The 24,616-nt window shown below is 33.8% G+C and overlaps 1 protein-coding gene across 1 annotated transcript; it reads right to left on the reverse strand.

Moving 5' to 3' along the window:
- Positions 1–20,978: 20,978 nt before the first annotated feature.
- On the reverse strand, positions 20,979–22,821 carry LOC127088168 (patatin-like protein 2). Its single transcript, XM_051029090.1, has 4 exons — positions 22,344–22,821; positions 21,901–22,249; positions 21,319–21,797; positions 20,979–21,225 (listed from the first exon to the last, which is right to left on the reverse strand). The coding sequence occupies exons 1-4, from the start codon at positions 22,664–22,666 to the stop codon at positions 21,150–21,152; spliced, it is 1,227 nt and encodes a 408-aa protein (XP_050885047.1). The 5' UTR covers positions 22,667–22,821; the 3' UTR covers positions 20,979–21,149.
- Between the last annotated feature and the right edge of the window lie 1,795 nt (positions 22,822–24,616).

A 24,616-nucleotide genomic window follows, 5' to 3' on the forward strand; every position in this document is an offset into this window, starting at 1 on the left:
GTATAGTTAAGTTTATTTACAAATTTGATTTAAGAAAAGAAGTTTGAAAATGCATTAGCATAAGGCAAAAGTTTCTATCTTTTTACAAAGTGGTCAAAGTTTAGAACAAAATAAGTTCAATCAAAGAAGATTTTAAAAAGGGAGGGAGAGATTTTGAAATTTAAGAAATGGGGAGAAGATGAAGAGACTAATCCTATGCACAAAATTAAAAGTTAAGAGTTGAAAAGATCTGACCAATGGGTAGCAATCCAATAGACAAGAATGTCAATAGAAACCTAGATTCCATTGGACATTTAGAATCAAGCAACACACGAATGCACAATTATATTATCTTGAAGAGCAAGGCATCAAATAAAGATAGCCATATCCAAGCTTAGCCACTCCATGATCTTATTCAAATTAGCTCATGTAACAGATGATTTCCACAAGTTACAAGTTCAAAATAACAGCTTCACAATGATCATGTTGTAGATGAACTCAAAGGGATCTTGAATGATGTATCAAATGAAGTTTCAAATTGCATGCACTTGGTTTCACAAAAAGTTGGCATTGGCCAAGTCCTTTAGCATAGGAATGTTGCCTAAATTCTAAGTCCATTTGTCCAAGATCAAGCCAACAGTCCACACAAAAGTTTTTTAGGGTTTTTGTTGTTATTATGTACATTAATGGTCAAAGACCACACAAACAAGAAAAGTATACACAAACAAGATATATCACACAATATGGTCCAAATGGACAAAGTGAAAATTGCATTAACATAAACAAATAGAATGCTATGAATAATGGCAAATGAATAAAGACTAAAGTTAAATGACATTAAAGTAAATGACTTGAAATTAAAAGTTAGTTGTTAATGAGTTAGAAGTTAGTATTGTTTTGCTTTTGCTTTTCATTTTAAGTCATTCTTTGGAGAACACTCAACCCACTTATCACAAGCATGGATCCTTGAGCCAAGACATCTTCCAAAGGAAGGAAAAAAGACCAAGTTTTCACACAATACCATGAAAGAGGGGAGACTTACAATCTCACTAACTAGAATGCTATGCCTTTTGCGTCACAAATTTAGCACTATGTTAAGCAATCGTAATTGGACTTATGTAGAAGTCACAACTATTTGAGGTCAGGCAATAGAATTTTGGTATTAATGCATGTTAGAGACATAGTACAATGGACTATGCTCATGAAACATACCACACACAAAAAGAATATGCAAAAGAGGTGGCCTAATCTGATCCATACTTATGTTGATTTTTCAATCAACTAGCCTTAGGATTTTGAGATATCATAGGACAAATGAGATGAATGCATAAAGAATGGGAATGAGATGAAGAGGGAAGGGAATGGATCAAAACTCAAATTGGTCAAAGGAGGACTTTTACCAAATTAATATCATCCATTCATTTTGGGAGATGGAATGCACATTTCTTCAATCCCCTAAATCCAATGATATTAACTTGACAAAGTCAAATCAACCTTGACCAAGGCCCAACAACAACAGTCAAACTCAAACAAATCATCACAATTGGTCAACACAATTAATTGACACTTATTCAAATTAAAAAAAGACTAAAATAATACATTTAAATTAAATATGGTTTGTCAAATTCCTAAAACCTCATCAAAACACCAAAGAAATGGCCATGACATTTATCATAGGTCAAACAAGGTCAAAGGACCTTGGAGAATTTTTTTTCAGATTTTTAAAGACTTAAAAGTATTTTTAAACAATTAAAAATAAACACAAAAATCAATTAAATCATAAAAAATATTAATAATGATCCAAAAAATATTTTTAATTCAAAATATGAAAGAGAAAATTATTTGAATTTTTTTGGTGAAACTCTCATATTTTTTGGATCAATATTAAAATTAATATGAATTAATGAAAATAAAAGGAATAAAAGAAAATCAGAAAATAACAAAAAAACGTGGACCACTTGATCTGCCTCATTAATTGATGTGGCAGATCAGGTGGTGGAGAACACGCGTTCCATGGTACACGCTAGTCAACTCATCCACACGTCTGGTATTCACAATGAGCGCTCCAGATTAAAACATTTTAAAACAAATCAATGGCTCTGAACACTTCCAGCTCATCGCCGGAGTCCAAAGGCCGATCATCTTCTCCGATGACCCTGGCCGGACTGGTTCGATCATCACCACATCAAAAATGACAAAAGAGGACATGATCTGAAAGATAAAATGGTATAGATCACGAATATCACCTCACTTTAACTAACTCCACATATATAGAAAGATATGAGGAGTTGAATTTTGAGGTGCATCAACTAAGTTGCTTCGATTTGACCTCTAAGCAACTCAATCTTCTTGCCTACATTGGTAAGACTTCAGACAACCAAAGATCCAAGAGAATTGAGTAGAATTGAGTGAGAATCGAAGAGATGAAGTTTTCTGAAAATTACCTTCAATGTTATGCAGTTCTTGATGTTGCTTGCTCCAAACACGATCTGATCACACTTGAGAAGCTAGCAGGAAGTGATTAGAGAAGTTGCAAGGCTTTGGATCCCGGAGTTCTTGAATCTCCAACAGTTGAGATTCAAACTCAAATTTCAAATTGAAATTTCCCAGGTTTTCCTTTAGAATGAGAAGGTTTCAATGGGGGCAAAGCTGGCGCGCAAAGTGTTGTTCAAATGAGCTCAAAGGCCTTCTATTTATAGCCAGAGGGAATGATATTTACACACTTCAAAATCTGTCCAAAATTGGCAATGTGGATGGCACAAGTGCATGGGCATGTACAGGCCCATGATGCAATGCATTAAGGTCTAAAATGATTCCAATTGAAGTCTGAATGAAGCTTGAATGGCAAGGCAATGTGAACTGAAGTTTGTGCAATTGATTCTTTCCAATGATGCATCCCTGTTAAAGCCATGCGAAAACCTAGCAATATTTATCCAAAATGCATGAACTTTGGTTCTTTGGAAAGCTTAGATCAAGGGGAACAAGTTTAAAGTTCAACACTTTTTCATTTGGAGCTTGGAACATGGATAATTTTGAGGTGGAAGTTTGGAAATTTCAACATGTTGAAATTTTTTCTAAGTGTCAAGCCATATACCTCAATGTTCCACCTTACTTAACTTTTTATGTGAGCTTCAAATGAGAAACGTGTCTTCATCAAAGGTGTATCTCTTTCAAATACCTTCAAAATGGTCACCAATTTCATGTAATTTGGATTTAGAATGATAGAGTTATGCATTTTTGAAGTTTGGAAAAATCACTTGTTCAATGGTATAGGTCAAAAATGACCTATAATGTAACCTCATATCACATGCTCATAAAAGTTGAATTAGCTCTCACTCTAAACATCAAAGTTTAAGTAGACATCTTGAATTTGATTTTTCAACTTGGAAATCTTTCATCTCATAAAAATTGAGCAAGTTATGGCCTTGGGAAGTTGACTTTCAAATTAGGGTTTAAACAAAATGACCTATAATGTTTCAACATAGAAAATCATTTTCCAAGCAAAACCAGCTCTAGGTCTCAACATTAAAGTTGTTTGTAATGTCATTTAGAGTAACGTTACTCTTGGAATCATTTTCATATGGTGAAATGTGTAGGAGATAGGGTCTAGGGAGATCCAGTTTTGATCAGATGAATTCATCTGGCCAACCACCATCAACCAAGTTGCTAACCTTCAATTCTATTGACTTTATAGGATCATGGTAGATCATATATGCATAAGATGATGAATTTTGAAATGTCCCTTGAGAAATTTGATTAATTTGTGAGATAGCATATTGACGAAGTTACTCAAGATACCTAGTCAAACTAGGGTTTCCAAGGCAAATCCCTTCCAAACTCTTGAAGAATGTTTGATTAATATAACATGGAGATATAAATGGGACTCATATATGATGATTTGAGACATTGTGGGTCAATCTTTGATTGTGCTCTTAGCCATGAGGGTCTCAAACCCTAGATATGAACTTGATAAATCAATGGTGATCATGCCCTACCTACAAAAGAGTTAGGTAAATGCAAAGACATATTTTTGGTATTTTGGTTAGTGAAATGATAATATACAAGTATGATACAATCACATAGTGTTTGGCGATCTCTCCCAAAGCAAACCCAATGAAAGAGGGGTAAGGAGGATGCCAAGGTATGATCCCAATGCTAATGCTTATGATGAAATTGCATGAGGGATCTTAGGGTCAAAATTGGGGTCTTACAGAGGGGCTCCAGCTTGGATAATTCAACAAGTATGCCATTAGCTCCCATGAAAGGAAAAAAGGTCAAGTTTTCACACAATGCCATGAAGAGTGTCAGACTTACAATCTCACTTACTAGAATGTTATGCCTTGAGGGTCAAATTTAGCTCTATGTTAAGAAATCGTAATTGGACTTATGTAGAAGTCACAACTATCTGAGGTCGGGAAATGAAATATAGGTGTCAATTCATGTTAGAGATTTGGTATGAAGAACCAAACTCCTAAAATATACCACAAACTAAAAGAAAAGATTAAGGGGAAGGGACCTATCTCAGTCACACTAGTATTGGTTCATCTGACACAAGGTCATTGATGAACCAATTAACCTTTAGAAATTAGAGATTTCATTGGTCAAATGAGGGAATGAGGAAGAATAGGAACGAAGATGAAGAGGGAGGGGAAGATAAAAACACAAATTGATCATGAGAGGAATTTCATCAAATCAAAACCATCCATTCATTTTGGAAGATGAAATGTACATTTCATCAATCCCCTAAATCCAATGGTTTTGATCCAACAAAAGCCAAATCAACCTTGACCAAGGCCCAAACAGAAAGTCAAACATCACAAGACCATAAAAATGGCTCAACAACATTTTTAAACATTTAATCAATTAAAAATCAATTTAAAAATGAGTTAAAATATATTTTAATTTGGTCAAAACCTAAAGTCCCTTCAAAACACCAAGTAAATGGCCAAGGAATTTATCCTAGGTCAAAGAACCTTAGACAAAAAATTTCACAATTTTTAAAAAGTCAGAAGTATTTTTAAATAATTAAAAATATATACAAAAACAATTAATTCATGAAAAATATTAAAATTAATCCAAAAAATAATTTTAATTCAGAATATGGAGTAGAAAAATATTTAAAGATTTGTTGGTGAAAGTCCCATTTTTTTGGATTAAAAATGAAATTAATATGAATTAAACAAAATAAAGGGATTAAATGAAAAATCAGAAAATAAAAAGAAATTCAAAAAAACAAGGGCCATCAGATCTCCCTCATTAATTGAGGTGGCAGATCTGATGGCCATGCGTGTTCTTTCCACCATGGTCTCTAGTCAACGGGTGAGAACTATGGTAATGCAAACCAAAGGCTGAGATTAAATCCTTGGACCAAGATCAAATGCATGAGAGGAAGCCAACTTACCATCGGAGCCCTAGCTCCGGTCATCTTCTCCGGTGGACCTCACTGGACTGGTCCACCCTCAACTTAATGAAAAATGAAAAACAAGAACAGTATTTCAAATAAAAAAATGCTCAGGAGCTCGAATCTGACCTCAATTTTCTCCAATTCCAAGTATATTGAAAGATACAAGGATTTGAACTTTGAGGACCATGAACCGAGTTGCTTCGATTTAACCTCAAAGCAACTTAATCTTGTTGTCTACATTGGTAGGACTTTAGCAAACCAACAATCAATCAAAATGGATGAGTAATGAGGGAGAATCAAAGAAGAAAAGTTTATGAAATCTCACCTTCGAGGAGCTTCAAATCAACTTGATCTTGCTTCTAATTTGGCTTGGCTTGACTCTAAAAGCTTGCAGGATATGATATTAATGATTAAAGAGCTTGGACTCTTGGAGTTTTAATTCCCAAACAAAATGAGAATTGATACTCGATTTCTCAAGAAATCTTCAAAGTTATCCTTTCAATGGGGTTTGGGAGAGAATGTGGACGAAGCTTGGGCAAGAGGATCCAATTTCTAGTTACCAGGGTCATGTATTTATAGGCTACCAAGTTCTTTTTACACACTTCCATCAAGAATCCAAAAATAGCAATGATCTCATGCATGCTTGCATGGGCGTGTACAAAGCCCAATCAATGATGCCAAAAGGTCCAAACTCAATTCCATTTCTCTCTAGACTTGCAATTTTATTATGTTTTAATCGTATTATGCTTTTCTGTAAGTTTTATGTACTAAATATTACTTGTGTAGCAAGTAAGAGCTTAGATCATAAAATTGGTATGATCGTTCAACTCTCCTCCACCTTCTATTAGTGTACCTATAACTATTTATTAATGTATTTTGTGATATACTACATACACAAAATTTCATACATCTGCATCATTAAAATTATTTTTCATATGACATTATCTCTTTTAGGATATTCATTAAAATGATTTGGCATTTAAAAACCCCAGTTGCCATTTTTGAAACTTCATAAAAGCTACTTTTCCTGCATTTAAGTTTTTATTTATTTTTCCTCTTGACTTGAATCATAAGTATACCTTTATTCAAATCATAACTTTTAATTTTGAATTTTAGTGTGTTTCTCTTCAGTTTTCATTAAATCCATTTTCTGAAAGTATCTCATTTATTTCATTCATATCATTTGATTGTGTTGCATGTACATATTATACTATTTGAATTTTGATCATTCTTTACTTCTTTTCATCTACATCAAAATTCTTTTCTTCATCTTGTTTTTGCGAATTTTACTCCATATTTTTGCATTTAAAAATATTGTTAAGAGCAACCTTTGATTATGTTCATGTTGCATTTGTTGTTGTTATGTTCAAACATTATGTATCCCTCTTCCAATATGTTTTTGTATATGTACTAACCATTGCGTTTTGTTGCTGAATGTTTCATGTCAATGTTGTGCATATTTATTGCATTTGACATGTGTTACCTTTCGTGTATCTGTAATGTATTATTCTATTTGTTGTATATTCTTCTTCAGCTATGTTTAGTTTTATTTTCTCTGGATTTTTTTTGCTGATTATTTTGCGTTTAGACTCATTAGCATCTATCTTTTTTTTTTATCTTGCAAAAGGGGGAGAAGTTGTAATTGAAGGTTCAGGAAATACAAGAATTGGGGGGGGGGGGGGGCTGAAATGAGTTTCAAATATGACAATTTTTTGTTATCCCAAAAAGCATTAGAAACAAAGATAAAAATGACAAGGTATTCTTATCATGGTTCATCGTTAACTAGGTTTAATTCAGTCCACTCGCCTGAGTGATTTTGCTTTCTCAACATGACTTAATCCAACAATCAAACTGATTACAATCTCAAAGATTACTCGTCAATGACTTCTCAAGGAATATGACTAAACTTAGTCCCTTAAGGATTTACAACTCAAAGACTAACCGTCAATGACTTCTTGAAGCTTCTGACTATAACTTAGTCCCTCAAGGAATTGAACAAATGTTAAATACAAGATTTGTGTTTACAATAATGTTTCTAAATAAGCAGATACATACAATGATAATCAGACTTTACACTTAAGAATATATAAAATGAAGTCCTAAGTGTTTCACTCTATTTTCTCTTTCTTGATATTTATTTTCTCTTATTGAACTTATTTCAACATGAAGTTGCACGTTCAAGTTCTTTGCAAAAGCTATTTTTCTTGTTTTATATCTCTACCTTTCACAATTTCTTTGTCCTCTTTATATAGATCAAGAATAAGACCGTTGGAGGATAGAATTGGAAACTTCTTTAAATCCACAGTTGTAATAGTTTGTACGAGGTTCATCCGTAAATCGTGGACAGTGGGGAGAAAATCTTTTATAGTTGTTTGTAGTATAATCCTTTTGATTTTGCTACTTAACTTGTAATATACTCTTAGAATATTAATTCATTCATTTTCTTTAAATCACTTGCTTCGTATATGAGACATTTGAAGCTTGACCAGAGTTCAAAATTTTGAAAGACTTCAGAGTCTAGTGAATAAGAGGCTTGATTATATCATAGTACATCTGAGATGTTTACTTCAGAAGCGTTAATTGGGATATACATAGTTGAATATAAGTTTATAATTTCTTTATATTAAAACTTTGGTTCAGAACCTGATGATGTTCAGAGTCTAGAGTCTATATATCAAAGTCCATAGTCTCTCTCTTATCCAAAGTCCAGAGCCTCCCTATCTAGAGTCCAAAGTCTCTCTTTGTCCAGAGTCTATTTTACTTAGCTTTGATCAACGTCTGACTTGTTCAGAGTCTTCTTATTTAGGATCTGACTTGTTCAGAGTCTGCTTTAACTAGCTTTTATCTTGTTCATCTTCTACACACTTAACAAAATGTTAGATTACAAGATTGTTCTTTATACTTTGTTATCATCAAAACTCAAGGATAGTAGATGTAGAACCAAACTTGTTCCAACAATCTCCCCATTTTTGTTGATGACAAATATGATAATTTTGATGAATAATTTAGACTTTGCAAATAATCAGGTAAAAATCAAAGTTAGGTTTGTAAGCCCCCCTGATTTTTAGACTTCAAAATTTTCTTAACTTAAGTTCACAGAGTAAGGTTTACAACCTGTAACACCCTAAACTTCAAAACACATATTTAAATAAAATCATGTAAAAGAAATTATTTTTATTCATAAAAGGGTCTCACATCTCTCTCATAAAACGATCCTTCTCAAAATTTTAGAATAAAGCAACGGAATTCAAAAACATACTTCGACTTAATTGTCTCATAATTCAAAAAAACTTCATTAAATGTCTCATAATTCAAAAAAACTTCATGCATAACATCAATTATCATTCTCACACCATAATTCACCAAATAACAATGATAATCACAATCCAAATGTACTAATGCAATGCAATTCTCTCCACTAATGCATGTGGTACCGAGGTTTTGGGCACGACAAACAGCCTGACTTCAAAATAGCATGACAAATTATATACTAATGATAAAATTATGAAACTCTCTAGTTTGAAAGATCATTAAATTCTATTTCTAACGCAACTGACAGCACCCGAAACGGACTTACAAAACCTAAGTTACACATGAAACATGATGACCAACGTATGAATGAAATTGACGACGTCTCTGGTATAAAAACTAGAAAATTGAAACTATTTTACACTCCTAGACCCAATTTCCCTACCTCAAAATAAATATTATTGTGTTAGCTTTCTAACACAACTGATGACACCTCAAACAGACTTACGGAACTCAAATTACGCATGAAATAGGACGATTAATCCCCTTATATGTCTACCTGCAATTTTCTATGTTTTCCTTCGGATACGTCTCGTGACTGTATATAGAATATAGTCTATCGGGTACTTGACTGCAAGTGCACAGTCCATTCGTTTTAGTTTTAAAAGACATCGAACCCACAGGGACCGATGGTCAAACTAATGCTACTGACGTTACTATGTTTAGCTAAGGGAATGATTTTTAGAAGTTTGGTTGAAGAAAATTAAATCTAAGGGAAGTTGAGTTTTAAGAAAATATTAATAGGAGGATATCATTATGCAACGTATTAATCGTCAGGGATTCGATAAGCCATCGATATATAATTTAAGTACCAAATATCTTTCAGTAGAAAATACTTATTTAAAAGGATTTATCTCACACTCTCGTGATTGTTAATTTGGACTATACCTTTAAGTCAGAATGTACGTTCTCGCTGTACCATTTGAAGTTAAAAATACTTTTTGAAAATAGATAAGTTCTAATTGCTTTTAAAGTGCTCTCGCTGTTTTTAAAATCAATGCCTAGTTTTTACTATCCAGTTCGACCCTCACGGTCTCGCGATTGTCGGTTCTCACCTTAGTTAATTTTCCACTCTCGTGGAAAAATCGTAATAAATAGCTTCTCACTCTTGTGACAAAGTTAATTAAATTTAAATTAAAAACCACAACCAAAAATATTGTTTGAGACAAGAAGTTTTTCACCGATTATTATTAAATCCCGTCTAATTAAATTGTTACATATCGATACCGGTAGTTTAGCCAGACATGTTAAACAACGCAACCACAGACGAACATAAACAGATCAACAATAATATAGACATGATTACAATAATAATAAAGCAATAACAATTGAATAAAAACCTGGAAATTGGATTAATAGAATACGCCGAATCTTGAAGTACTTGAGCAGTCCTCCACGGGTCGGTAGGAGACCGCCTCTTCGAAATAATTGCTTAAACTAAATTAAATAAATTGCAGTAGTTCCCCAGTGTAGGAAACTACTACTTTGGCTAAATGAAAAACGGAAAGGGAAAGGGAAAATGGAAACTCTAAACGGAACGGTAACTAAATTGCGGTAGAGGAAACAATGTTGCTGAAGAAAAATAATACTAGAAAGCATAATTGCTGTAGAAAATAAATTGCAGAGAAAAATTAAGCGTCCCTTGGTTTCCATTTTCTGTCTTTTTATATCCCCATTAGGTCATGGCAGTTGAGAGAAACAAGGATGACTTGGTTGAGTGAAGAATCCACGGGAAAATGGCTGTGGAACGAGAATTTAGGCATGTTGGCTCACTTCTGTTAACTGTTTCAAGGCGCTGATTTTGACTGCGTGACGTTCGTGATGGATCTGTGACGGTCGTCACAGACTGGGCGTGCCGGTCATTACATGCTTTGTGACGGTCGTCACATCCATAATTTTTGTGTTTCCTGTTTTTCTGCTGCTTTCACTTCTGTTTCTTCTTCTTTTCCTTCCTTTTCTATACTTTGCTCATTTAAGATGGGGATTGAAATACCTGCAAAAATAACTCGAACACTTGTGGAATAATCGGAATATAAATGAAAGTGTTACGATTTTTTAGTGTAAATCAAGGCAAATATACAATGTATTTTCGCGTTATCACCTTCCTATTGAATAAATTCGAAACTCGCCTATTTCGCCTATTTGAGTTTTCACCACCCAAAAAACATACCGATAAACATAACCATTAAAAACTAAACATTCTAACTCACGCCCTATTGAATAGATCTTCAACTCATAGAAAACCACCATACACAAACAAGACAATAATATCAATAACACATCAACAAGGTTATCGACAAGGTTATCAACAAGGTTAAACAAGACACAAAATATATCGATAAGAATACATATCATATTCGAGACTAAAAATATTATCAATAAATCGCCTCAAAAGGGTTTTGTCCAAACCCCCGTTAGCCACAAACTAAACATCAATTACAAATTACAATAAAAAGGAGAAGACACGAGGGTAAGGACCTCTCACTATCCATATATATATATAAAAAATTCTCCTTTACCTCGAACTTGCAGATTGATTAAACTTTTTCCTTTTTGGGATTCTTCCTCGCTCTCCAAGGTCATTTCCTAGGTTCTGCCTCTTTGCCTCATTTCCCAAGTTTTGCACGTACTGTGCAAAACTCTACCTCACTCTCTCTATTTATTCATCCTAATTACCCCAATTCTACTATCACCCTTCAATTCTACTCACACCCTCATTCTTACTATTTTATATTATTTTATTAAATCTCACCACACCCTTAGATCTTACTCAATTCACCCATTACTCCCTAATTTTAATAAAAAATATATTTTTCTCCCAACTCTAAAAATATCTCTAATACCTCTAATATTCAATTTAATTATATAATTTCTAATAATAAATAAAAAATCAAAATTAATAGTAATTCTGATTAATTTCCACCCCTCCTCAAATAATTCATTAAATAACATAAAACACTCAAAAAATAATATAAAAGTCCCTCGCGTAAAATATATTCCATTTTAACAATCTTGGGGAAAGGTCCCTCAGGGACACACTTTGAATCTCAACACCTACAATTTTGATTTTATTTATTTTTAAGCCACTTTTCTCCACAGTTGGTAAAAAGGAACAAGGTAAAAAGTTGCCACTTTTTCCCACGGTTGGTAAAAAGAATTCAGGTGAAAAGTTGTTCCACTTTTTTTATTTTAAAACTAGAATAAATTATCTTTCTCCACCGTTTGTAATTCCAACTATGGTAAAAAAACTGCACTGGTCATGGTTCGACTCCTAGTGGCAACAATTTTGTGTTTTATTTATAATAGTAGTGACACGTTTTTTTAATTGAAAATAAGTTACATTTCCCCACGGTAGGATATCCAACCGTGGGGAAAAGTCACCTAGTTTCCCCCCCAAGATATATAATGCTCTTCATTCATTCACTTTTGCTTAAATGAAATCTTCCGTACCCTAGACGGACTTCATCTTCTACCTCTAAACTTCATCTTCCATTAACAAAACTTTATTTCTCTACTAAAACAAACTCAAAAACACAATTTCTTCCATAAACGAAACTTATAATATCACTTCTTTCATTAACGAATTTTAGAGCTCCATCATCTCTTACGAGACTCGAATGAGGCAAGGGAAACATGGATTCAACTTAGCAATGTTTGTTGTTGTTGTTGTTGTTCTGTCAAGTAAAATGTTTAATATTGTTGTTGGTGAGATTAATTGATTAACGATTTTATTGATTTTATTGTTGTTGTTGTTTTTGTTGTTATATTTAATGTAGTTGTTGAGATTTAATGTTTGTTGATTCTATTGAATTAGTTTTTTGTTGTTGTTCTTGTTGTTTTTGTTGCTTTTGTTGTTAATATTTAATGTTTGACGATTCTATTGATGTTGTTTTTGTTGTTGTTGAGGTTTTATGTTTATCGATTCTATTGATTTAGTTTTTGTTGTTATTGTTGTTGAGATTTAAAGTTTAACGATTTTATTGATTTGTTATTTTTGTTGTTGAGATTTAATGTGTTCTGATTCTATTGATTTTTTTAGCTGTTGTTGTTGTTGAGATTTAATGTGTTCTGATTATATTGACTTTTTTTGCTATTGTTGTTGTTGTTCATGTTCTTGTTGTTTTTGTTGTTGTTGTTAGTGTTGTTGTTGTTTGAGTCCTAATGTTTAACAATTCTTTTGATTTCCGCAGAAGCACAATAGTTGTGTCTTCCAAATCTTATTTTTAAATTAAAAATAAATTACATTTTCCTACAGTTGAGAATTTCAACCATAGGAAAAAGTCAGGGTGATACATTTTTCCACGGTTAGAAATTTCAACCGTGGGAAAAAGTCAGTCTTAGTCCCCCATGACCAATCCAGTTTTACCACTGTTGACAGACCTAACCATGGTGAAAAGTGGCGTGTTTTCCATTTTTTACTTCGGGCGTTGTCGCATCCGCGAAAAACAACCGGCGGGCTGAAACAAAAAACAAAACAGAGCCGCCACTGCGCGTTATTTATCCCAAGATAGGGAAAGGAAACGCTCAGAGAAACTTGGAAAAAGCATGGTCTCGCGACCAAAGAGAAAGGGTAAGGGAGTCGGTTACGCAAGGGGAAGGTATTAGCACCCCTCACGTCCGTCGTACTCGACGGGATCCACGTTCTAAAAGAAAGAATAGGTTGCTAAAATAAACAGACAAACATCATACACACACGCTAAGACAACACAGGTGGGGTTAAGAAGAAGAGAGCTCGATAGGACGTCGCATCCTATGCCTACGTATCTTGTCTGGAACGAGAATCAGAGCTGTCGTAGTTCGGCTTACGCACGCCAAACAAGCAAACACAAACACAAGCAAACATGGAGCCCGACCGCCAATCACTGGACTTACATCGACATCCGAACCAAAACACACGCCAGAAGGCAAACGTGGAGCCCGACCGCCAATCACTGGACTTACATCGGCATCCGAACCAAACATACACAAGAAGATAACAAGCAAACACACACAAAAAGAAAAAAGTGCCCGGAGAGACCTCGCACGGTCTCCTGCCTACATACCTCGTCTGGAACGAGGATCAGGGCGATGTAGTTCCCCTGAAAGGGAAAGAAATTCTAGCCAGAAACCGAGGGGAGACACACTACCAGGGAGCGGTACTCGAGCCTAGTGTTATCATGCATCATTGCCCTATGTTGTGGTTTCTACCTACTTGCGCAACAGCAAGCTAATCCTATCCAGGAAGAAAGCCAGCATGCAAGCATCAAACAAAATAAAACAAACATTTCAAACAAATATTCACAAAGCACACACTATATCCAGTCAGAAGTGAGGCTTAAACAAGGGTGCGACTGCCGAAGCAAGTCATCTGTACAAGGTAGAGTTAGCTCTTAACCTTGCCATTGAGAGGCTAAGGTGAAACTGATGAGAGGTGAGTGAAGATTAGACTTCACAGCTCTTATCCCTGACCAGGGAGAGCTTCAGACAAAGGAGCGTGGGTCCAGAATGGAGGGACCCTTCTACGCTCAAGACTCTGACTCGATTGTGCAACAGCACAAGATCTTGGGTTAATGTCCCAATGCATCTACACAGTGGTGTGAGCAGAGGGACGACTCAACAGAATAGCGGGGGATAGATTGCATATCCCTTGGATTCCGCCAATTGCCTCATAGAGGTCTTCACCTGCTTGGCACAAAAGTAAACAATCACAGACATCGCCTCTTAAGGAGGACTTCAGACAGTTGCCTGGCTAAATAACAAGCCAGGTCTTCCAGACTACATGGAGACAAGAGAGTCTACCTCAACTGGTTTATACAACCAAGCAGCAGCAAGCAAGTTCTTAAAGAACTAAAGCGACTTAATGTACCTGAAATCAATCAAGTATCATCAGTACTCAGACAAACCAATCGTAAACAACAAAAGTCAAACAATCAATTTGTACAGTCAACACAAGTTAATGCACACAAGTGCAAGCCATGAGCCCAAGCTCAAGCATCAAACCCTACAACACAAAGCCAATGTTAGTTTACAACATCAAACAAAACTCAATTTAATCAACTTGCACTTTTTCCCTTAAGCCTTTTGCATTTCAACCTGAAAATCCAAACCAAATGTGAGAAACTAGACCACTAGGCCAAGCCTAGGGTCCAAAGGGGATAAAAAATCAAAACAGCAAGTGAAAACTTTTCCAAAACCATATTCAAACAATTTAGAAGCAAATGCAATTGGTCCCATGCTCATATCAATTACCATTATCATTTCATGCACAATTAATCATCAATCATGTAATTTGCAACTTCAAATGACCAAACAGAACTATCTCAATCAAATCCATATCAAATCAATTCAATTAATTCCATAAAAATTCACACCTAAACAGGACACATTCAATGTATAGCATGTCAATTTTCAGCTCAATTGGACAAAAGGAACTAGGTCAATGAAAATCAAGAAGTCCAGACACACTTATACAAGCCAATTCAAGGCATCCAAACAAGCATCATCTTCCATAAATCATAACACAGTGACAACAATTAAGAAATGAATGGGATCAAAACCATGATGTCCTATAGTGTGTCTACAATTCTCACACCAAATTTCATCTTCATCCAATACACTATGAGAATTTCACAAACAAAATGCCAACATGTGTCACACAAATTCACAAAATGAGCCAACAGAGAAGAAAATTATCAATCAATTAGAAAACTCCATCAAAAATTCCAGCAAAAATCACATGTAATCTTGACATATCAATGTTCATTCACACAAAAAATTGGAGCAATTCAACATTCCTAAGCCAGGCAAATAAAATCATGAAGTCAGCAGCAATCCAAACAAGTCAACACATGGTAGCAAAATGAGCATCAACTTCAATCAAATGCCAAACAGTGAAAACATATAAGAAATGAATGGGACCAAAGCCAAACTACATCTAAACATGTTATGAATCACTCCATCAAATTTCACATTCATATGATATGGTATGAGCATTTCACAAGACTTGGAAGACAAACACTCAAACAAAGCCCTAAAAATGCTAAACAGCAATCAAAAATCTCAATTAAATGGAAAATGAATCAACAATTCATACAAAAAATCATGGTGAAACTAGACATATACAAGACACAGCATGCAAAATTTGAGATCAATTGGAAAAGCAAAGGCATGTCAAATAAATTCATAAAATTGACCTAACCTAGTGTGACACAAATTGTCACACTCAACTTGCACACATCATATCTACCAAACCAGAGATCCAAAATTCACAAACTATACACCAAAATAACCAGCAAGGAGTCAAGAATCATCATGTGAAATTTCATTCAATTTGGATAATGTATGAGTATTTCATGAAGGATATGGTGAAACATACACAAAATGCACACAAGTCAAAGATCAATAGGCAAAGTCAAAAATTCTCCAAGCACAACTTGAGTTATCATACCTATAAAAAACTAGAGAAAATTATGAATCTAACAAAAAAACTCCCACTAAATTTGGATTAATATTGGATTTTATATGATTTTTTTGAAGATTTGTTAAATTAGTGAAATATTTATTTAAGTTTCTAATGAATTAAATTAAATGGATGGCATTGCTGTAATTCTTCACCGCCTGGCCAAAACGACAGTGTAGCACATTAATGTGCTGTCAGCTTCCTATTCGCTCATCTTAGCGCCAAACAAGAAATTCAAATGCCAAGCGAAATGAATGGATCAAACACGTAATATTTTCCAGATTTTCCATCTTCATCGCGCGCTCACGTGTTCATCACTACCAGCTTCGGTCACGAGCGAATCTCAACGAAAATACGCAAGCAAGATACCGTTTTCTTCGTCTCTCAACCTAGATCACAAATACGCTAATGATTTCTCCTAACTCTCACTGTAGCGACGGGATCGATCATTTTAAGTTAAGCACATCAAACTTCGAATCGACATAACTCATTCAATAGCTAACCAAATCCAAAACCAAGCATATCATGTTGATCTATGATGAATGTACTACAAAAACCACCTAACAATTTAAGAAATGGTGAGATTCGAAAATGCACCTTAGGTTGAAGCAGTTGATGATTCTTGATGCTTCCTCGAGCAAAAACCAAAAACAGATGCGTGCTAAGGTTCAGGAAGGTTAATGGAGTGATCAACCAAGCTCAATGTTGCTTCAATTGGAAGAAATCTCAAAATGCCATTGATGAGCTCATGATGAACAATCCACGAATCTGAAGTTTCTTGCTTCAATTCACCAAAACAGATGTAGCTTATGGTTTGTGGATCACGAATCAAAAAGAATCAAGCAATTTCATGAAGAAATGGTGGAGAAATCTTGAAAAATGTTGATGAAGTTTTTGAGAGAATTTGGAAAATGGAGGGAAAGTTAGTTAGAGATCTTGAGAATTGCAATTGTGATTAACATTCTGTTATGATTAATCATTTATACTCCATCCTTAATCACTCTCTTAATCCAAATTAGCAAAAATGAGTTTAATTAGTGTAATGTGAAACTAAAGTGCAAGTCCAAAAATGCCCTTGCCAAATATTACACCATGACAGCTCATGACAGCTCAAACATCTTCTAAATGTCATTTGGAGTGTGTTGCAAAAATCCTCATTCCAAAATTCCATGTATTTCTCAACTTGGACCATTTTGCCCTTGGATTTTAATTGTTGCACTTGAAAATTGACCTTTTGCATTGAGCATTTTTGATGAATTTTGATTATGCACCATGAAAGTACATGTGAAATGGAGTTTGCTCATAAAAAGATCACTCATTTTGGACATTCCATGTGGAAGTTATGCCACTTTGATTATAGGTCTTTTTGGAAAATGAATGGACCATAACTTGTCAACCATACATGGGAATTTCAAGTTCTTGGACTTTTTGGAAAGGTGAGAGCAAGATCTACAACTTTCATGTTGAACAAATTTTCATTTGAAACTTTTTTGGACACGTAATTTTGTGATGAAAAACTTTCCATTTTTGGAAACTTCCATTACAAGTCACTTTCCATTTTTGGCAATTTTTGTCCTGACTTTATTTTCTTCATTCTTGAGCTTTGACATGTCAAATGAAACTTGTTTCAACATGACTGAAGTGTATCCAACTCCCTCCCACCTCCAAATCCATAAAATCAAGCACAGTTGACCACAGTTGACTTTTTCAACTAATAGATGAATTTGGCAATGCACTGATCAATCTGAGCCCCAATTCTCTGATGAAATGTCTCAATGGTGAAACCCTAACCTCCATAAGCTCAATACAAACATGAAATGATCCCCATATCCATCACAAACCCCATCTCCTGCACAAACCCTGATTGGCCCAATGCAACTGATTAGGGTTGACCAGTGGTCAAAACCCTAATCTCAAGGTATATGATCAATCTTCTTGAATCTTCTGGATGATATCAAGACCATGATGATGATGATGTATCACTTCAACCAAGATCAAGACCAATCCCCTCGAGAAATCAAAAACCCTAATTTATAGCCCAATCCTCAGATGGCTAATGATCAGTCAATAAAACCCTAGGCTTGCATCTCCACCTCTTATCTTCTGACCAAGACTTAGGAGGATAACTTGCACAATGTAACCACATGATATGCAATATGCAATGCCTAATGACCTAAAACGATATGCAATATGTTAAGCTAGTCCCAAGAGAGGAGGGCAAATTTTGAGGTGTTACAGGCATTAGTATGTTGTGAAAAGTAGTGCGCTTACACCTTTTGTTACTACGGACCATCAATCGTGGTGAAATTATTTTTTCAATCGATGTGATAGATATTTTTTGTAATAGTGAATTGATATTATTGTGTTAAATTTGTGTTTAATGTCTTTGTATGTTGACGAATGTATGAATTGACTCTAAATTTTAAATGATTACTGATTATAACTTTTGAAGCTTAATCTAATTTAATTATTTAATTAGTAATTACTTTTGATATATTAAATTATTATTTTGTTAATTTATCGTGATATTAAAAGAATAATTTTGGAAATTAAAAAATTACCACACGGTAAGAAGTACAAGATTCCAAAAAGACCGGATCATTTTTAGTCTTAGATAAATTTAATCTTTTTTTTTTCTGTTAAAAATCAAACCTTTATGAAACCCTTCAATTTTAAATCTTAAATATAATAGTATTGTTGAGTTGAAATTGAGCAATTACGATGAAAACGAACTTATAAATTTAGAGAAAAGGGGTGATACACTTATAATGTAAATTTATTTTACACTGTCAACCAATGACGACTATGCATCCCGCCAAGTGAGACTGAAAATTTTAAAATACTGGTATGATATGGCGAAATGATATATTCTTATTGGATAACAGTGTAAAACTATTTTACACTGTCAGTGCATCACCATTAAACCCATAAATTTAATAGTTGAGGACGATTCAATACGCTTGATATATTATTCATTACTTAGCATTAGTTTTAAGCCATGTGAGATAGGTAATGATACCTATTTCTTTTTATCTATAAATGTATATAAAGATGATAGAGAATTTTGGGTTGACCTTTATTTCTTCCACAAATACCCTCATGTAACTTTTTTTTATATTTGTTTATCATTTAAAAGTAATTAAAAAAAGAAAGAGATTAACACATATGTGGCATTCAACAAAGAGCGGTTATAAACTTAAATAGCTTCTTAATTCCTATTCAATCATTTCGAATTTTTCAGTTAGTATAGTCTTATATAACTTGTTTTAAGGAAATATAACTTCTTATTTTATATCCAACCATTTTGAATTCTATACTTATCTATAACACTAACAATATAAATCTGAAATAACATTAAAAAATAAATAAATTATTTTATTTTTGTGTTATTATTTATCATATTTTTTTCTTTGATATTTCAATATGATAAAATAAAATATTTTTAATGCATATCTTTGATTGTTTGACAAAATAATGTATCAACTATTGAGAAAAAACATTTTGTCTTAATGAATTATCAAATAAATAACTATTTTATTCTTGGACATATCATTTTACTTTGGTAAACTAATAACATTTTACTTTGGTCTTGCATTTTAATAGTCACTACAATTGGTAATGTGTGAATGGGGTAAAATTTCAACAGGATCATATAAGGTGTCACACATGGTATCCACCCAGTGCAGAGTCATGAGATACATATTTTAATACAGTTATCCCGTACAATTTTTCTTCTTCTTTTCATTTTAATTTAAGTGCAATTATAAATTATTTGATGATATAATTGTTGAAATTTTTGTTTCTATTCTATCTTTAATTTTTCTTATCTATTTTGCTCATAAATTTTCTTCTAAATTTTTATCATTGATTCTATTTTTGTTTTTTTTTTCATTGACTTTTTACGAATACTCTTTTAAGATAATACTATTTTATCATTTTTTTTATTAAAACTGAAAAATTATCCTTTTTTTTAAGTTCATGCATACATATATAAGTTAAGTTAATGGTTGATAACAGAAGTTGGTAATTTACACGGTTTGTGAAATGATTTGGACGTAAAACTCAACGGTTGTTAATACCTCAAGGATATGTATGACAACATAACCCGTATTCGCGGGTACCCCATCCGAATCCTTCTCGAAGTTAACGGAGAAAATCTGTTTTGATTGGGTTTGGATTTGAGTTTTCCTCGATTATAAAATATAGGGACATGTCGGATAATTGGGACACTAGTATCCACCCACGAACCCGCTCCGTTTATTTCTTTATTTACATTATTATTTATTTTTGATAGTTTAGAATATTAAATATATGGTCAATATTTTGATATTTTAATTTGAATTTATTATTTAAAATATTTGAAATGTATGTATGAAAAAAATTTGGATTGTTTTATTTTATTATTTGTAATCTAATTTTCTTTTTAAAAAAAAAATATTTCTATTAAAAAATTTGATTTCAATGCATGAATGATGGCGGGCCGGGGATACCCAAGCCCGTTTGGAACGGGTTTGAGTTTTAATTTTTCATCTCCGTTTGGATTTAGAACGGGGAACGAGGATTATTTTGGGAGGTAAAAACCATCTCCGACCTGTCCCGTTGTCATGCCTACTCAAAGATATATATATATATATATATATATATATATATATATATATATATATATATATATATATATATATATATATATATATATATATATATATATATATATATATATATATATATATATATATATATATATATATATATATATATATATATATTATATATATATATATATATATATATATATATATATATATATATATATATATATATATATATATATATATATATATATATATATTATCATAACTAAATACGTTCACCTTTTCATTAAATCAATTGAATCCAATACCAACTATAAATTTAAATGATAAATGGAGTAGACAAATAATTTTACTAAAAAATAACATAAAATATCAAATTAACCTAAGAACAAAAACTAAAAATCTTCGTCAACAATGGAGGTTCTCTTTATTTTAAGTTCTTGTTAGTGTGAGGAGATGTCAATTCTCGAAGCTTCCTCTCTTGTGATAGTATTTTTGCAAACCTGCAAAAGTTAAAGTTGATATTTAACTATTGAACATATATAAAAATGAATGATCTAAAAAAAATTGTTGATAACATCTAAAACCTTCAATACCTTTTGAGAGCTTCTTGGTTGGTCTCAGCATTTTCCGTAGGCTCACACATACCGTTCTCTAAATTGACCTTAGTTACAGGTTTCTTCAATAACCTTTCTCCAATTTTGCATAGGTTTTCTAAATTCTCTTTCGTGGCAATATCAACCGAAGAGTCTATACCAGTCAATGTATCATCTTGTATCCGAAGATAATTATCTTGACAGGTAAGGGCTTGAGTGACAGTAGCAATATGAAAATCAACCATATCTCCGGAGGCTTGACTAAAAATATCAATTAAGGGAGTGGAACCACCATGAGTTAACCAATTCAACAGACCCCATTTTGCTGCAATTTTTGCATCAAACTTTTGTTCGTTCTTTGGTGTACCAGTTCCCAATGAAATTATCAGAAAGCGACTATATTCCATGGGCTTGATGGAGTAAAAGTCATTATTCTGATTAACTATTTGCTTGGTTACTTCATTCACGGCCACTAAAGTCTAGAACATCGATCATCACCAAAAGACAAACAAAACTAATCAGTAACATTCATTACAATACTATAAAGCTTAATTTTCAAAAAATATCTAAAAATATATATACCGGATTATTCGCACAAACACCACCATCAATAAGGTTGAATTCATGTGCGTTTCCTTCTGTGTCTTGGTTCTTGAAGTTGTAACCCGGAAGATAGGTGGGAGCCGCAGAAGTACTGATGCATATGTCAGAGAGTCGAGCATCCATGCATGGGGTTCTCTTGCTTTGATAAGTTGAAAAAATGATTGGTTGCATCGACTTAATGTCAAACGCGGGGATCACAATATTGGTGAGAGTCTCATGCACACGAGTTTCTCCAAGCTTTTCCCTCACCACATTGTGAAGGTATTTTCCATCGTATTTTGGTCCTGCCAATGATCTAAACAACTTCTCCATTGAACCTAACATGTGCCTGCAAATCATACAAAATTATATAATTGAGTCTTTTTTTTTTTGCAATTTAATCGGTCAGAATAGTATTTAATTTATCTTATAGCTATACATACTTGTTTTGTGGGAAAATATTTGGACAGTGTTCCAAGTAAAAGGGTTTGATATCTTTAGCAGCAAAAAGTGGACGTTGTTTATCATTTGGAGCAGTTAACATGGCAGTTACAAGACCACCAGTACTTGTTCCTGTAATCACATCAAAGTAATCGGCAAGTCGTGCAGATTCACCGTCTAATTCCTGAAGTTCTGATTCAAGGTATTCGAGAATAGTTGCAGGAATAAGGCCTCTAATACCGCCACCATCGATGCTTAGAATTGTCACTAAGTTTCCATAAGTTGGAGGCTGAATTTGTAGAAGTGAAGATTGTGTTCTCTCCATTGTTAAAATGTGTTTGGAAAGTTGATGTTTGGATGTATCTTAAAGATGAAAGCTATTGAAATATTAATTAATTGTTTTCACAGATACAAAATGTTGCAAGAAAGTGACGAAGCAAGAATTTAAAATATTTAGTTGATGGATAGATGGCATTCTATGAAGCTGTATTTATAGTAGATTTTAGGTTGGAATGGGTATTAAGGATTTCATGGTAAAAGTGTTCAATGGTTACCAAGTCTAGGAGTAATGAAGGTTAAGTACGCGTTGAATATTCTGCCTAATTTGTGATTTTATAATTAGTTAAGGCAAAACAAAATGAAATAGTCTGTGTTATGGACTTATACAAATCTTAATTTCTTAAGAATAATTTCTACGAAGGTGGGGTTCACAAATGAGTGGCTCACCATTTAACAGGAACAAATCTAAATTTGGTCAAATTAAGACTTTATATTGAAAAATCAAAGCAAGTTAGAGTTTTCTTTGAGATAAAATATTCGTTTTCCTTTTGTGTGGTTGTTTAAAAGTATGACTTAGACTCCTTCCATTTGGGATATCCTGTCCGTTACAACATAAACAATCTTCTGATAAGATCAAACATTCGGGAGTTAACACTTTGGGAAATTCATAGTTTGGGTTTTGTACGAACAACACGATGCGAAAATAAAGACACGGAATGTGTTCCTATAAAGAAAAAAAAAAGTGTAACGCTCTACAATGACATAGAATTTTGTAATATAGGATATGACGTGAATTTCTAAGGTTAACACTCGAATCACAAAATTAATAATTGAGTGAAAAGTAGTTTATGAGTGAGAAAACATTGAATATACAAAATGACACGATTTAATCTTTATATAGTATGAGTGATTAAAATCGTTTAGGTGTTCATCATATAACATCATCCTGGGTCGGCCGACTATCAATGTCCTAAGAGCTGCCGTATCCACCTTGTACGTAACCTTAAAATACTCGCTCCCTGATGGACAAGTCGGTACAATCCGAGGAGACCAACAAATAACTCAAAAATGCTATCAAAGTAGCTGGGAGACATCTAAAGAAGAGCTCGCCCTTGTTGATTTCTCTCATTCAGAAGTTCCAAATACCGAATTCGTGTGTTAGGACCACACACTGGGCGTGAAAGTGGAAAGGCTCACGCCCACATAAGATTCGAAGGAGGTCGGAATAGTTCCTCACGCCCATTAAATTACATTGGTAGGTACTTCGTTGTCAATAGAGGAGGAACAGGGACTAGTCACCAAACTCATTAAGAATGTCGACCTGTTCGCTTGGGCTCCCTCCAACATTCTAGGAAATAAATACCAAAGTGGTAAGCCATCACCTCGCCATCTACCCTTTCGCTACACCAGAGGCACAGAGGAAACGAAAAGTATGCGAGAAAAAAGGGACGCGTCATATGAAGAGGTGGGAAAACTATCTGATGTCGGATTCATCCCTGAAACAAAATACTCAACATGGTTGGCCAACATGGTTTTGGTACGAAAAACTAACAATAGGTGGAACATTTGTGTGGATTTCACTCATTTGAACGCCACTTGCCTTAAAGACACATATATGCTGATAGGCATCGATCGCCACATCGAAGGGTCTTCAGACTACCGCACATTAAGCTACATTGATGCACACTCAAGGTACAACCAAATACATATGGACCTCTGTATGCACCAAAAATAACCTTCATGTCGAATCATGATAATTACTACTACAATATCATGCCCTTCGGCCTCAAGAACGCTGACGCCACCTACCAACGGCTCATAGACGTTGTCTTCGCCCACGAGATATGGAGAAATATGGAGGTCTACGTCAAGGACATGATAGTTAAGACCATCGAAAGACGCAACCATGTAGAAGATCTGAAGGATATTTGGTATTCAGTTAGGTCGACCGACTATCAATGTCCTGAGAGTTGTCGTATCCCCCATGTACCTAACC

Source organism: Lathyrus oleraceus, chromosome 5 (assembly GCF_024323335.1).
Source record: "Lathyrus oleraceus cultivar Zhongwan6 chromosome 5, CAAS_Psat_ZW6_1.0, whole genome shotgun sequence".
Lineage (NCBI taxonomy): Eukaryota > Viridiplantae > Streptophyta > Magnoliopsida > Fabales > Fabaceae > Lathyrus > Lathyrus oleraceus.